This window comes from Camelus ferus, chromosome 25 (genome assembly GCF_009834535.1).
Source record: "Camelus ferus isolate YT-003-E chromosome 25, BCGSAC_Cfer_1.0, whole genome shotgun sequence".
In the NCBI taxonomy this organism is placed as follows: Eukaryota; Metazoa; Chordata; class Mammalia; order Artiodactyla; family Camelidae; genus Camelus; species Camelus ferus.
The window spans coordinates 7509202-7526241 of NC_045720.1; the positions used below are offsets into that span (position 1 = coordinate 7509202).

The 17040-nt window shown below is 41.8% G+C and overlaps 1 protein-coding gene across 2 annotated transcripts in view; it reads left to right on the plus strand.

Moving 5' to 3' along the window:
• LRRC6 (leucine rich repeat containing 6) overlaps window positions 1-17040 on the plus strand; it is a 55750-nt gene that overhangs the window by 11133 nt on the left and 27577 nt on the right. Inside the window, exons 3-10 of one of the 2 annotated variants that reach the window (XR_004315131.1) lie at window positions 953-1030; window positions 3364-3536; window positions 4765-4991; window positions 7349-7540; window positions 9068-9145; window positions 11292-11357; window positions 14663-14732; window positions 15475-15611. Coding sequence is in view for 1 of the 2 variants with exons in the window: in XM_032467768.1 (XP_032323659.1) it covers window positions 953-1030; window positions 3364-3536; window positions 4765-4991; window positions 7349-7540; window positions 9068-9145; window positions 11292-11357; window positions 14663-14732; window positions 15475-15570 (980 nt within the window). In the remaining variant the exon portion in view is untranslated. The remainder of the gene's footprint in view (window positions 1-952; window positions 1031-3363; window positions 3537-4764; window positions 4992-7348; window positions 7541-9067; window positions 9146-11291; window positions 11358-14662; window positions 14733-15474; window positions 15612-17040) is intronic. The other variant, XM_032467768.1, reaches the window with a different exon arrangement.

The following is a 17040-nucleotide window of genomic DNA, read 5'->3' on the forward strand; positions in this document are numbered from 1 at the left end:
AACCTTCAACAAGTGGATTAATTCTCTGCACCGTGGTATAAGGGAAACAATGGTGTTTTTCCTTCATAGGATAACTATGAAGATTACATGAGACAATGCGTGCAAAATGCTTAGAAAATTGCCGGCATATAGTAAGCTCTCCGCAGTGTAAGCTATGGTGTTATTAGCTGTTTTTAAAAGCCCCACCCTACAGCCATTCCTTGACTTACCTAAGCTTGTTGTTTTGTCTATATAGGCTTTCATATTTATTAAAAAGAATAATCCTGTATCAGGTTGACTTTGGTTTCATGTAAAGGAGAACCCAACTCAAGATGGCTTAGCAGTGAGGAAATCTAACATCTGACCCAACTGTGAGTCTAGAGATAGGCCGATCTCCAGGGTTGGCTGTTTCCTTCTTTCTGCTCCACCAGCCACAGTGGGTTTCATCCTACAGCTGGTTCCCTCATGGTTGCAAGATGACTGTGAGTACCAGTAAGGGCAATACTTCCTTTTTAACGTCCATCAGGAGAAAGAGACAGGAAATGCCCAAGCATAGAATATAGCTCTTTCCCTCACATCTGATTGGACGTACTTGGTGGCATGCCCTCTCCCGCATCCCACAGTTGCCTGGAGACTGCCATGGGTGAGGGGACTTAAGCCTGGGCTCCAAACCTGTCACTAGCAAGAGACATGGGATTACCATGCACTGGCCAGGCGTGGTTAAACCTAACCCCCCCGAAGCTGAGGCTGTGTAGAGACACAGGCAGAACTGGATTCCATTAGAAAAGATTGAGGGAGACATGGATGCTGCACGTGCAACCAACAGCCTCTGATGTGCAGATACAGATTCAAAAAAGCAACATGGTTTTGATGACCATAATGGTCCTTAGAGTCTCTATGATTTTCTTACTGGGTTATGTGAAAATGTCTTTTATCTTGAAGGTTAATGAATTACATTATTTGTATGTTTCAGAAAATGTTAGCAAACTCAAGAAGCTTGAATATTTGAATTTAGCTTTAAACAACATTGAAAAAATTGAAAATTTGGAAGGTAAGAATTTTCTTATAATTTACTATTAATTAACATTGAGATGTAAAATTAGATTTAAACAGTATTGCTTAAACAATAGGTAGACTTTTCAAATTAACATTTTACAAAAGTCTTACATTTATTCATTCTTGTTGTAAAAAGTCAAACAATAACAAGATACATAAATTCAGAAATGGAGCCCGCTTCACCCCTTCCCAGCCCAGCTGCCTTCCCAGCGGCGGTGGTATTAACACTGTGGTGTGTTGAGGGTAGTTTTGTTACATTTTGCTTGGTATCAGTGGGCTCATACTATGAGTATTATTTTCAAAATCAATTTCTTCCATGAAATTGCTCTTCTGATATCCAGGGGAGGTGGGGAGGGCTGTGTAGTGGAATGATTGTAGACTGACTTATCTACCCATTTCTCTGCAGATGGACATTTGGGTGGGGTCCCACATTTTGCTATAAGCATGGCTGCAATGAGCATCCTTCTACAGTTCACTCTATGTGCATGTGTAAATTTTCCCTAGGCTTGATACTTAGAAATGGAATTCCTCGGTTTAAATATACGTATGTTGGAAAATATTGCCAAATTATTCTCCAAAAAGTGATGATCGATTTACATTTGTGCTGATGGGAACCCTTTTTCCCCCAACTTCATTCATGCCTTTTATAAGCAATCTTTTTTTGAAGATAGGAAGACATTTGTTCTCTAGTAGTTTTTGAAATCTGCACCTCACTTCTTATTATTGATCTTCCATATAGCCTTTCAGATGTTCATTGAACATTTGTAGTTTTTTCTTACATGAATTGCTAATTCATATCTTTTGGCCATTTTCTACTGATTTGTCTTTTCTTCATGTGCTCTTATACATTCCAAATATTAATCCCTTCTCTTGAGTCTACTACTTTTGTTTCATTTGTGGTGCTGGTATTGTTCAGAAGTCTTATTTCTGAAATTAATATATTCACACTTATCTTTTTCTTTATGATTTCTGAATACATTTGTATTCCATGTAAGTTCTGATTTTAATAATTTTATTTTTTACGTTTAGTCTCTCTAATGTACTTCAAATTTATCGTGTGTTTATGAATTGAAATATTTGGACCATTTGATATTTTTTAAATTGAGATATAACTTATATACTGTAAATTCATCACGTTAAAATACGCAATTCAGTGGTTTTTAGTATGGTTGCACATCCATCATCACTATCCAGTTCTATTTTGTGCTGGGTTTTTTTGCCCTTAATGTCTAGGAACACTTGGTATCTGCTCATAATCACAAAGGGTTTGGTTGTTTGGGTGGCTGTGTGGACTTACTCTGCAGTTGTGAGGTTGTTTCCCCCTCCAGCCTCTTGCCTGGCGGGCAGGGCTGCTGGGGGCACCGTGTGACTGGGCGTGGCGTGTAGCAGAGGCAGGCGCACGGCCCTCCCCACCCGACTCCCATCTGTCAATATTTAGGTTACGTTGGATGCTTAGCCTATTTGTCTCCCAGTGTAGAAATCGGTCTTTCAGTTGCTACCAAGGTTATATATCAACAAAGACATCAATATTAATCATACATCTTTAATGTTCATCCTCAGAACCTAAAATGTCATCCCTATCAAAGCCCCGAACCCACCGTCAGTGCTGGGGTTGAGGCGGTGCTTTCCATCATCTGTCATTTTTCTGCATTAGAAATGGAGTCCTTGCTCTCTCCCGGCTCCAGCCCTGTTACCACATTCTCAAGTGAACAAATGAAATAACAAAATTTGCTCTATAGCCATGTTTTTATAGTAGTGAAATGTCAATCTGTAATGCCAGAGAAATAATTAAAACTGTCACTGTCAGTTGTCTTATCCGGGGCTGCTTGTTTTCGTTAAGAAATGGTCTGAAGTGATGCGGAGAGTTCTGTTTTTGCGCGATGTGTTGGCCGTCGACCACTAGAGGGAAGCATCGCCACTGTTGTCTTCTTAAGCTTTGGGAACAGCCGGCAGTCCACTCAGACCTTTTACCTGGACACATCTTCCTTTTGGTGCTCAGCCTTCTAGCTCTAAAGCAAAGGCACTGGGCTCAGGGTTGTCTGAGGGTCTGTTTAGGGGGATGGGAAGTAGGGAGGGATGGGTGTCTTATCTTTTGTCAAATATGCACTTTTTGTTTAATTTTAAATGTTTGAGGAGAGAGGAGGAAGTTGAATGTACATACTCAGCTCACCTACTTGGGTAATTTCAATACAATTTTAAATGTAGGTTGAATTTTTGTTTGTTTATTTGTTTGTCTTAATGGATGGCACAACATAACTGTATCCTTTTTTCTTTTTCCCTTGTTGTGGATTCACCAGGATAGAATAAAAGTGCCTTTCTTTCTAACAGGATGTGAGGGGCTGACAAAGCTTGACTTGACTGTGAACTTCATTGGAGAGCTAAGCAGCGTGAAAACCCTTCAACACAACATCCACCTGAGGGAGCTTTTCCTCATGGGGAACCCGTGTGCTGACTTTGACGGCTACAGGCAGTTCGTGGTGGCAACTCTTCAGCAACTAAAGGTACACTTTTTCAGGGATACAGAATTCTCAGAAAAATGAGAACAAGTGACCACAGTCATTCCTGATTTGTTCCCAGCATCTTCAGAGGACGTGTTTTCTTAGAGAATGGAATATTCCAGGAAATCAAAACCAACTTTTTCACTTACTGAACCTTTTAAATTCTCTTAAGAGCTTTAATAAACCTTTGAAAAATAAATTGTGTACTTTCCTCCTTTCTCATTCAAAACACATGTTGCTTAATTGAAGTATTTCTTGATGCGTTCAAGTCATTGTTACAAAGAATGTTCTTTATTACCAACAGAAAACCAAAGTTTAGGGTTTTTGTGGTGTCTCCAGCAACATACCTTTGTATTTCATTTCATAGCCTGAAACTACTGTATTTTTATAATTTTTTTTTATTATTGCTTTCTATTCATTCACTACGTCAGTAGTTCTCAAACTCTGGTATGCTTCAGAATACTCAGATGTGGTTCTATGGGACCCTCCCCCAGAGTTGCTGATTCTGTGGGTCCCGTGGACACCCAGGAGTCTGCATCTCTAACAGGCTCTCTGGTGACGTTCATGCTTCTGGCCCAGGAACCTCATTTTAGAACTGCTACTTGTGTGTTCATCTCTGATGCCAAATCTCCCCATAGCTGATATTTTGGGAACTGGGAAACAATATATAAATTTAATCATATACCAGAGCATATTTAAGTAGTAATGTTAATTTCATGTAATTCTGAGTTCCTGACCTGCACGTGTTGGTTTGATGAGCAACTTCCCAGGTGAATCTGAAATCGGCTCCCATACACGGAGGGCAAGGAGAGACCAAAGAAAGAGGCAGCCACTCCAGAACATGGGCTCATTTGTATTAGGGCTCAGTTTTGGGTGATAGCCGAAGCCCTTTTCTGTAGAGAGCATTGGGGTCTTGACTTAAGGCCCTGAAATTCTTTCTTTAGTGAGCAGTTATAACATTAATGTATTTTGAGCACTTGTCATTAATAATCAGAAGACCTACCTCTTATTATTACCAGTGAAGAGACTTTGTAAACTGTATTAACTGTGTGAAGTACACACCTATTTAGATCAAAATTTCTGGCATTTCCCATTCATTACTTTGCTTTTAATTCCGTATCAGCAAGGTGCATTATTTATTACTTCTAATCATGCGAGCAAAGTCAAGTTGCGGCTGATTCAGATTGTGACTTTTGAATAAATGCACTGCCTTGGTTGTTTTTCATTCAAGTGGTTGGACGGTAAAGAAATCGAGCGTTCAGAAAGGATTCAGGCGTTGCAGAACTTTCCAGTAGTTGAACAGCAGATCAGAGAGCAGGAGAAAGCTTACTGCCTCAGACGAGCCAAGGACAAGGAAGAGGCTCAGAGAAAACTGCAAGAGGAGGAAAAGGAAGGTCAGGAGGAGAGAAGTCACTCCGGCTTCGACGGACATGTGTACATGGACACCAGCTCTACTCTGTATGTAAATAATGTACTTTCTTGTTAACTTTTGTCCAAAGCAAAACTGTTGTTAAAGGTTCCCTGCCCAAGGTGTTCACAGTGTCACTTACATTCCAGATGATTGATTTGAAGAATAAATTACAGTGTGAATTTGGGGGGAAGACTATGCAGGACCATCCTGTTTGTGACAATTCCGTGAGGCTTTCTTCCCTTAGGGGAAAAAAAAAAACCCTTCCCAAACCAGCAACTTTAATTTGCATCTGAAATTATCCTAAGACAAATCTCTCTGAAAAATGAACAGGAAAGAAGAATTAACAGGTGTACTTTGATTTATAAAGTAGGAATATTTTAGAAAAGTTAAATGCAAATCACATTATTATAAATTGAGTAATTTTGACTGCATCATAAGATGTTCTGCTTTGTGAATTATATAATGAATACATTTTTAATGTGATTAATAAGCCCCTAATTGGTATTTTTTACAAACATGAATTTTTCATGCCTGCTTATTTTAAGAGAATTGCAACTAGAGTGAATTGATTTGATTCTATACAACGAAAGCTTTAAATATTTTGATAACAGAATCTCTTAAACTTGAGAAAATAATAGTTATAAAATATTTCTAATCATTTCCCACTCGAAAATCATTTCTGCCCCATTTACTAAGTGACTGCTCTTCTCCCATGATCTGTAAGGCCACCCTTATGATGTGCCCTCATCGTTCATGGGCCCATTTCCAGGCTCCCTAGACCGCTCCATGGAAGTATCTCCACATGGTTTCAGTTTCTATAAACCTTGATCTTTGGTAGGAGATACTCTCATTTTTCAAAACTACCCTGGCTCTTCCTGACTTTTTTTACTCTTCTGTGAGAATTTTAGAATCAGGCTATTCAGATTCCCCCAAATCCCTAGTGTAATTTTGATTGAAATTGCATTTAATTTATATGTTAATAAGGGGAAAGTCTTCACAACATCGATTCTTTCCTTGCTGAACTTTGGGAGAGCTCTGTTTACTGAGACCTTCTTCTGAGTCCCTCAGGAAGCTTTGGTAGTTTTTTCCATAAAGATTTTACACCATTTCTTATTAGATTTATGTCTAAGTATCTTGTTGAATGGGATTTTAAGACTAGACTTGTGATTGGGTCTTTCTGATGAATAAAGAGACAAATGGTTTCTGTATCCTGATACTGTATTAGGCAATCTTGCTGAACTTTTTAAAAAGATGCAATAATTAGTCTGTAGATTATCCTGTGTTTTCTATGTAGAAAAGCAGAGTTTTTATAAATAGCAACTTAAAAATTTTTTTTCCAGTCCTTCTACTTCTTTTTTATTTTTTTGTGGTGCCAGCTAAGCCTCTGGAATGGGGTGGAAAGCCGTAGTAAGAATGAGTATCTGTATCTCGTTCCTGACTTTTAAAAACATGTTTCCAATTCCTCATCATTGAGTATATTAATCATTAAGCGATGATTCCTGTGAGGCTTTGGTAGAGTTAAGTTAGTTTGCTTTTATTCCAAGTTGATGAACAGCTTAGATCGTCACAGATACTGGATTTTTAGTAAATGCTTTTTCCACATCTACTGAGATAATCATGTTTTTCTGTTAATGTGTGAATAGATTTTTCAATATTAAGCCACCCTCGAATTTCCAGAGTAAACTCACTTCGTCCATATATTTCTGGTGCATTGCTGCATCCGTTTTGCTGATTTTTATGCATAATATTTAAACCTCTGTTCCTAAATGAGTTTATGCTATAACAGCCTAAGGGATGTTTACCTCCTTTTCCCCATCCATCCTCCCAGACCCAGACTTCTGAAGTCCTCAGGAGGAGCCTGAAGAGGACAGGGAGAGAATTTTAGAGATGGAGAATCATTAAAGAACCTGGCAATAGTATGATCCAATTTTTTAGAAAGATTCCTCTGAGGGCAGTGTGGAGGATGGAGTCGAAGGGTACGAGACTGGAGGTGGGGTGGTTGCTAAGGCCCAGTGGTCCCTGAGCTTGTCTATCAGAACCCCCCACAAAATACTGAACAGCAAGATTCCCGGGCGCCACCCATAACAACTGTCTAGACTCTGGCGGGAGCCCGGGAACCTGTGCTCTACATCACACTCCCCGGGTGGCTCATGTCAGCCAGGTCTGTGCACCCTGGAGTCTGATGACTGCAGCCTTCCTGGTGACAGGTGAGGTGGGCCTGCCCCAGTGCTGTGGCACTAATTTCCTCCAACTCGGCTCAGATAGGTTCTCTTTCAGGCACATTTTGTCATTCAAAGGTAAGAAGATAACATAAGAGAAATGTGTAAGATATTTAAGGGGCAGCATTCAGGATGAAATTCAGGCATCTGTTATTGGTCTTAATGTGCTCTGTGTTCCTTCCTAGCCCATCTTCTGAAGACAGCAGAGACCATGGCCGGGCACCAGAAATACAAGAAAGGGAATGTCCGAAAAAGAAATCAGATGGCAGTCAAGAGGACCTGGAATTCTGGAATAAGCCCTCTTTGTTTACTCCTGAATCTAGACTGGAAACGCTTAGACACGTGGAAAAACAACGGAGAGACCAAGAAAAGTTAAGGTATCCCATGTTTTCCTGTCGTTGGGAGTGATGGAATATATTTTCTTGCTTGTACATTATTTTGCCCATTATCTGTGTCAAATCTCCATTGGCCATCACACACAGACTTGGCTTTTCCTAATTTCAGCTCTTTGTTGAAGTATAGCTACTAACATTGATTAATGTCAAACTGCCATCTTTAGAATGTCCTGAATTACTGCCTTTTAAAGTAGAGTTTTGTTTGTATGTCTTTAGCTTTTTAACAACCTTAAGTGTATCAAATAATGTTACAGCCTGGGTAAGCGGTATTAATTGTCCGGATCACTCTGTTCAGTGTGCTGTAGTCTACCCAGTCCAATGGGTCCCGGAGATATTTACCTCTTCTGGGGGCCCCTTGCTTGTCCTGGGTCATGGAGAATAATGTAATTTATGGAAACATGAACTTAATTGGATATGGAAACCCAGATAAGATGCAGAAAAAATGTTAGTGAATTTACATTTTAAAATAAAGTTAACTGGCACAAAATCTGTATTAAAAGGACAATAGAAGTCCAAGGCAAAGAATTGCCTACCGTTCTTTCATCTAAACAGACTTGTCCACCTGATCTTCTCGAGTTTGTCCATGTTTGCCTTTTTAGAGTTTTTATGCATTTTCAGTAGTGTTTTAAATAAATAGAATTTATTCTAGGTTTTTCTTTCATGTTATTCCATGAATCTTTTCTCTTTGCTCCGTACTTTTCCCTTCCGTCTTAATCCCTACCTGGTAATGAAAGTTAACAGTCTTGGGCTCATCCCACCAGAACTTGCCCCACTCTGTACGCAGTCATATTAATCCATTTCTGCCAATGGAGGATTGGGCGTCTTTTTTTAAAAACAAATATGGACATATGTTTTATATATTTGTTCTCGCTAAATCATCATCAACACTTTTCTATAACTTTCTAGACCAGTAGGTAAAGAGCGAACACATTTTTTTTTAATAGCTGCAAAACATTTCGTTGCGTGAATGTACCGTAATCAATCCAATCATCCCCCCATTGATGGACATTCACGACGGTTCCAGGGTTTTGCCACTGCGGATAATGCTGTGATAGACCTCCTTTTACGTAGATCCTTGTGAACTGGTATTTTTTGTTTCTATAAAATAGATTCTATTTGGCATTTTAAAAACTGTAATTTTAACTAAACTAGAAGCTGTATTCATAAATGGAGAATTGACAGTTAGCTGAGTAAATCATGTATAAAATAGACTCATTTAAATATTCATGGATATTTCATGAAAAGGAGCTTTTCCCCCCACTTGAATTATCTGGCAAATTGTCTTGGTCACGTTTTTGCTTTACAGACACAGATACAATCATACAGAAATCTGGCTCAGTTGTCAGTTCCCGGCAATGGACTTCATTGACAGTGAATTGTTGACATCTTCATAAATATCGGATTAATTTTTCTTAAACTGTTTCACAAAAATATTCATGGCTTTTATGTTGTCTTTGTTTATTTTCCCCTCCCCCCCGCCCCTTGTTTCCACTCACCTCCGATCTTAAGTGAAAAGAAGAAGAAAGTGAAAGCACCCAGGAGGCTGATCGCTGAAGACGGGAGAGCCCTGAACGTAAATGAGCCCAAGTGAGTGAGGCCCGGGGGCCTCAGAGCAGCGGGATGCGTGGTGGCGGTCATTACGGTGGTTCCGACTGCCGGTTTGCTCTGCAGAGAATGTGTCTGACTGCTCTTAACAAGCTCGATGAGCCTAAGAGAATGGCATTCTGTGCGTATTTGAAAGCAGAACATCTATTATGTTTTTCAAGTGCATAATGTTATTATTTTTCATTTTCTTGACATCCCCAAAGTGATACTGGCATGTGGAAACATTAGTTATTTCTGCGTCCCCCGAAACTTTGGACCCTCTACAGTTTTCTGCCTGTGTCTCTTAATTTTTAAAGCTCTGCCATGAACAAGCTGGCTGAGGGTACAATCAGTTTCCTACTCATCTTCTTTAGACCCTGGAACACACCTACAGAACATTTGAGAGCTAAGGAAAGGAATGGAAATGAATACCTCAATGGGGCTGATGGGAGAGGAAAACTATGCAAACTGGAAATCTTCTGTGTAAGAGTGTCTGATCCACCCCAGCAGGCTGTTTAAAAATGTAAAGCTAGAAAGCAGGCAGAAAAGGCTTTTGTAGTCAAAATGCGGGGCAAAAAGGACTCAATCTTGGCTTCATTTCACTGCTTGAAACCCATCTTCTTTCATGATTTCATTTGCTGGGCCATTACCATGACCAAGGTGCTGTCTGAGTTGTTCCCCGGCATCACTCACTTCATCTTCGCAGCCGTCCTGTGTGAGACACAGTGTTTCTTTCTCAGGGTCCAAACCCTGAGCCAGAGAGAGGTGACTGACTTGCCCCGGGTCCCACAGCTCATAGGCGGTGTGTCTGACTTGCTTAACAGCTTGTGAAGTAGTCTGTGTGTTTCACTGTCTCTTCTGCTCAGCCGAATAAAGAAGGAGGGAGGGAGGAGAGGGCACACACTCCCTGTTTTAAGGAAAATTCCCAGAAAGCACCAAACAACACTTTCCTTCACAGAACGAAATCACATGACCCCATTTGACCTCTCTGCAAGGGAGGCTGGAGAGCGTGTTCTTTATCCTGCATGGCCATGTTCCTCCTTAAAATCAAGCGTCCTGTTACTGTGGATAAAGGGGGAGCAGACAATGGGGAATGAGCATCAGCCTTGGCCATGGAAAACCTCTCTGAAATTACCTTTCAAGAGATATATGAAGGGAGACTTTACTTTGGTGGTTGGAAAATGGGGAAATAAGCAATCAAGGCAGAAGGACAGCACATACAGAAGCTCTCCGGGGGTGAGAGCAAGAATGCACGCAGCATTTGAGCAGCCGAGGACGTCCTGCGCGGCTGGATTGAGGAAAGCCATGAGAGTGCCTTCCCCAAGCACACGTCCTGCTGACAGCCAGATCTAGAGCTAATGTTGCATTTTTCCGAACAGTTTAGCCTCCATTCTTTAATATTGTTGGGTTGTGTATTTTACAGAATAATATAAGGGAAATACTCAAATAGGATCAACCAAGTAATTCTGAATAGGACATCAACAGTATGGAGGTTAATACCTAGGACTCAGCCTCAGGATTCAGTTCAAAGATGTGAGTTTGAGATCCTGCCTCCCTAGGCCCCCCTGACCTCTTTCCCAGCTACATCAACCCTCTGAACCTCTGTTTCTTCTTCTGTAAAGTGGAGGTGATAGATAATGGACAATATCTCAGCATTTCTGGGGGCAATGGAAAAGTCACCAAGGAAAGGAGGAGAAAAAAGACGGCAAGGAAAAAAAAAAGACAAGACTGTTTAAAACTTAAGGAAGAGAATGGTGGTTGAGGGGAAGCAAATGCAACACATAATTCTCTGTGAATAATTCCGTGTTTTAGTTTGCTTCCAGCAAGCTCGAATGAAATGGAAAAGTAAACTTTAACCACCAGATGTCTCTATCTCTGCACCAGTGCTGATTTTTTAAATGTAGTTTAAGATTCTCCTATTTAAACAAGGTAAACAGAAATAATTTATGAATATGTTGTAGGTTTCTGTTGAAATTTTTTAACTAACAGATGCAGCTACCAAAATACATTTGTCATTGAAGATTATGATGTAGTTGTTATCAAATGTACTTTTGATAATGGAATGAATGGGGTTATCTCTAAAGTATTGCTAAAGACACCCTCTTTTTTTTTTTTTTTTTTTTTATCCCTGCAATGGATTATCCTTCAGACTTGACTTCTCTGTGAAAGATGATGAAAAACGTCACCAGATCGTCCTGGACCTTGCTGTGTATAGGTAAAGGCATTCTATTATGTGCTTATTTAGCGGCATTTCTTTCTGTTTTCATTCTGAGTCCCAGTCTCTCGGGTTCTGAACATAAACAGTGGCTTCTTTATGGCCGGCAGCCACCTCTTCCCTCTTCCCAGGCCGCGTCCTGTGTCCTGACTGCTTTCTCTTCCACGTTCCCTGCCCCCCATCACCACATGCTGAGTAGAGCTCCCTCCTCCCTAACTCTCCACGGCCGTGACATTCACAGCCTCTGTCACCTTCCACCCATCCTTGTTGACATCATTTAAAGACACCCAGGCCATCTGCCTCACTCCTTGAAGAAGTTAGGCTCTGGCTCACATCCTGCCGATTTCAGAGTCCCCTCCCAGGACCTTTCTGCATCTCCAGCGCTTTCAGACCCACTGGTGCCTCCCTCTGCCTGTAACACTCTCATCCTGGGTGTCCCTGTGGCTTGTTGCCTGTCCCCTTCAGGCCTCTGTTCAGATGTCACTTCATTATAGGGCCTCTCTGCCCCACCATCCAGTATAACCAGTACCTACCCCCGCCCCAGCCCTTCCTTCTACCTCTCCCTGACAAGCTCTAAACTTATTTGTATTTTAAAAAATTGTAGTCGAGGCAGAAACTTGGTTTCGTTTGTTCCTCCCTCTTTCCCTCTCCAGTACCTAGAACAGTGCCTGACCCCTGTTAGTCGCCCATCAAGTACAGGAATGAGTGAAGGAGTGAATGAATACTGATTACAGGACCCAGTGAACATTTGCAGTCGTGAATTGTAACACAGGCATTTCTCTTTTCGAGGGATTTTATTCCGTGCTCTATCTTATTTCATCTCTCAGTCACCCTGTGAAACGGGTGAGTCACCCTGTGAAACTCACCCAAGGAGGGTGAGTCTTGTCAAAGTAAACAATGAACCCTTAGGTGTAGGTCCAAGTTTGTTTTTCTTAATTGTAATAAAATACACGTAACTTAAAATTCACTGTTTCAGCCATTTCTGTTGTACAGTTCAGTGGCATTTAGTAAATCTGCAGTGTTGTGCAGCTTTTTCCACTGTCTATGTCCAGGAAGTTTTCTCACCCCAAATGGAAGCTTGAAGCCCATAAAGCAGCCCGTCCTCATTTCCCCCTTTGCCTGGCTGCCACTGGTCTGCCTTCTGTCTCCATGGATTTGCCATCCTAGGTGTTTCCTGTAAATGGAACCACGTATGGCCTTTGCGTCTGGCTTCTTTCGCTTAGTGTAGTGTGTTCAGGGTTCATCCGTGTTGTAGCATGTGTCTGAATGCCTCTCCTTTCCATGGCTGAATAATATTCCGTCGAATGGATGGACCACCGTTTTGTTTCTCCACGCACCGGGGGTGGGCATGTGGGTCATTTCCACCTGCGGCTTTTGTGACCAGGGCCAGCTCTCAGTGTGTCCCGTCCTCTTCACACCCAGCCAGCCGCCTCGCCCATGCCACCCATCAGTCCTGCCCACGTCTGCCAGGTCGCCTGCCTTTAAGGAGCTTCTGGCTCTTCTCCTGCTGTTACCGTGGCCTCTGTTCCTCCAGCTCCCTGAGCTTCCCTTTCTGCTGCTGTTCAGTTAAACATTCCCTGTTTCATCCTCTTAAGTCCTTTCTATTTTTAGGCCTTATTCCTGGAGTTTAATGAATGTGTACCCGGTGGTCTTTGTCACTCGGTTGGCTACTTCACATTCAGTCCTCAAATGAAAACTTTCCTCATTACTTCGTGTATGTACATTTCAAGGAGTGATGCTCTGTCTCCTGTCCAGGTAGCGAAATCCTTCCATCCCCATGACCCTGTCCACACTATTACACTGAAATTCCTCGTTACCTTCGTTGGCACATGGATGTATGTGTGAAAGTTCATTCACTCCTGTAGGCTTCCTGTTTCTACTCCTCCAATATCTAGAGAACGCCTACTGTGTGCCTGGCACTGGGAGACTATAACTGGCATGTTCTCAATGCAGTCCCTGCTCTCCTGTAGCTTACGGCCCAGTGTGGGTGACAGACACCTCACAGGCAGGCATCTAACAGGTAACTGCAGGGGAATAAGAGCCCTGTACAGGAAAGGGCTAGAGTTCAGGGTCAGAGAAGAATGGCGTGTGTGGTCTGCTGGTCGGTGGTGTAGGGGATGGTTAGGGAAAGAGAGAAAGCCGGTGACGTGAGCGCTGGAAATTGAAGGGTAACATGTAGTGAGCTCTGCAAAGAACTGATAGAAGATTGTTTTAGGTAGAAGAAACCAGCACATGCAAAGCCCTTGCAGGTAGAAGCAGGTGAACATTAGGTGGCCCTAAGCATGAAAAGGAATATGTAACCCATTGAAGTGGTAGATATTAAGCCTGAAGTGGCAGAAAACTTTAACTCTAATTTTTATTATTTTAATTCTTTATTAATTAGAACAATGCTTTACTAACACTAACTCTGTACTAGGCATTATGCATGTGTCTTCATAGCAGTCTTCGGGGGCGGGCACTGCGTGTAGCCTCCTTTTGCAGACGAGGAGACTGAGCTTACAGAGGTTAAAGAATGTGGTCCAAGGAAATAAAGCAGGAGGGAGGGTGGAGCCATTCCTCACAAGTCTGTGTGGCTGAAGCCTGAGCCTGTCACCCCTGTACTGTCCTACCCCCCTTATGTCTCTGATTTTTGAATCCACACTGCATTTTCAGATGTTCATAATCAATATTTTAACATGTATAAAAATACTTATTTGGCTGAACTTCTTAACGAGCCATGTGGAATCTAAACCTTCCATCTGCTCATGAAGTGGGGGAGGACAGTTGCTCCCACCCCACCCCATCCTGGGGTCGCTGCGCTAGTGGGGAGGCTGTGCCTGTAGGAGGACCCGCCCTCCAGGGGAGGAGAGGAGCCCGGCTCCCAGGAGAGCCAACATCAGGGCAGCTGCCGAACAGCTGCAGGGGATCCAGAGCCGCCAAGGAAGCAGGGGCTGGTGGTTGCAGGCCTGAGCTTAGTGGGCTCAGCATTCCTGGCTATTCAAGTCAGACTTAGGGACTTAAAATAAAATATTCATGAAAGACCATGACAAGCCGTTTTTCGCAAACCTTGGGCGCTTCAGGCAGCAGATAGTTTTGGTGAGGGGTAGTCAATGCCGTGTGCTTGTGGGTCTGAAGATGAAATTGCTAATATATTGAATTCCCTTTGGTCTGGGAATTAATTGAAGACGAATAGTTTCAGACTTGTTTCACATGGAAATTGTAAGCTCTCTTCGTTTCAAATGGTCCCCTAAGTGTGAATTTGTTTACGCATTTCTTTAAACTTAATGTTTTTGAAAATCATATGACGTGGCTGTTTAATTTTGAAGGTATATGGACACTTCCTTAATCGATGTTGATGTGCAGCCGACTTACGTGCGGGTAATGGTCAAAGGAAAGGTGGGTGTCACCCTGTAGGCTGTTTCTGTTTCAGACGCTCAGCCTTGCATTAAACTAGGTTGCCTCAGAAAAATTTAAGTAATTTTAAAATAGAAAAGAGAAGCCCAGTGAGAGTGCAGTTTTTTAGACACGTGATTCTGTACAACAGAAGTGGTGTTCAGCGGGAGTGCTTGCTGACCATCATGTGGCTTGATAAAATTAGTACTTTTAGCCTGCGTCTATTCCGTTAGTACTTTTTTCAAAGCTGATAAGATGGTCCTATATGGGTAGGCTGTGTTTGAAATTATGTTTAAATAATATAATGTTTAAATAATAATAAATAATGTTTAAATTTTAAATTGTCAATGATTTCATTCATAGCAACCGTAATTTTATCATTTTTGAAGTAGTACTTTTTGCTGATTCTGAGCATTCGTATGAGATAGCTTGAAGATGTTAATATGGAAATATGTTGATGTTTTATTACAAGTTTTATCTGTAAATCTGTTATCGGCCATGTTATCGTAATGGACCAATCACTATTTACGGGATTTATAAACTGTTCTTAGACTATTCGTTAAAATTGGTAAAACAGTTCATGCACATCAAGCATAGCCTGCATGTTATTTTTTTCTATGAAGTCTGAGCGCATTTCTTAAATGAATGGTGAATCTTAAGTTTGTGATGGAAATAGCTCTTAAAGTAACCCTCTCCTGCCATGTGCTCTCACTCGCGCTCTGTGACACATCCTGTTTACCGTCAGCCGTTTCAGCTCGTCCTTCCTGCAGAAGTCAAACCTGACAGCAGCTCGGCTGCACGGTCCCAGACAACAGGGCACCTGGTCATCTGCATGCCCAAGGTGGGTGACACCATTCGCACCTGGTCATCTGCATGCCCAAGGTGGGTCACACCATTTGCATGGTCATCTGCATGCCCAAGGTGGGTCACGGCATTTCGATCAGTTTCAAGTCTGGATATGTTGGTTCCTGAAGGAACTTGATCAGGGCCAGTGATGACTTCTGACCAAGGTTCTTTTGGTAGAGGTAGCCAGAAAAGCTCCTCACCCCAGCCCAGGGGCGTGGACCAGGACGTGGTGGGGCCTGCGCTGGGTGACCCACCCTGCAGATGGTTTCTACCTCCGCAGCCTCCTCCCCCCTCGCAGACCAGAGTTTGCGTGGAAGTTGGGGCGTGTAAATCACAGGTACCATCGAGCATGCCTGTCACATGGTGATCAGTACTTTCCTTACAAAGAGCTTTGAGAGGAGATGTCATAGGCCTTGGGGCTCTGAAAAAATGTGATTGAATTCCAAATGTTGAGCTTACAAGTGGTGTGACTTTGGGCAAGTTAGTAACCTAGTTCTGGGCCTCTATTTCCTAATATTGCCCTTAAGAAAGATAATACACGTAAAATTCATAGCATAGTGAGCACTGAGTACCAATATTATTATTATCATTTTTGTATTATTTTTATGATATGGATCAGAAAGTATTTTAACTAAAACTCCTTTTTGTCTTTTATTTGGGAGGAGAAGTAGTATATATGTACTTTTTTCAGTATTTTTTGGTAGGGGTGGGAGGTAATTCAGTTTTTTTTTAATTTATTTTTAATGGAGGTACTGGGGATATTGTGCTAGTTTCAGGCGTACAGCATAGTGATTCCATTTTTTTGCAGATTATATTCCATTTTAGGTTATTACAAGATATTAAATATGATTCTCTGTGTTTTATAGTAAATCCCTATTGCTCATCTGCTTTATCTGTTGTATCTGTTTATCACATACTCCTAAGTTGTCCCTCTACCTCCCTCTTATGCTTAGTGAAATAAGTCAGACAGAAAAAGACAAATACCGTATGATATCACGTATACAGAGAACCTAAAAAGTAACACCAGCGAATGCGTATACAAAACAGGATCAGAAGCACAGACACAGCAGAAGTACATATATGTTTTGTTTTCTATGGCTGACTTTGAAGACTGGTGGCATTCCCTCTGCTGACTTTAGACTCCTTGACTTTGATCTCAGAGTTGAATATCTGACACAGAAGCTGTTTAGAAGCCTGAACAGGCCTCACGTAGATGACAGCCCTGAAAGAACGTGAGGGAATCAAGCTTAGAAAAATTCATGTGTCTATAGGGAGCATTCGGCTTCCTAAATACAGGCTCTGTGAATGAGTTAGGATGTTTCCTGCTGCAAGCTGCAGAAACCCCCTAGCAAGCTGGCTTTAACCATAAAGAAGTGTTTGAACTCTCGAAGCAAGAATCGGGAAGGTGGGGAGGGCCCAGCAGGGAGGGCCAGGGCCTTTCTGATATGTTAGCCTTGTCCTCAGG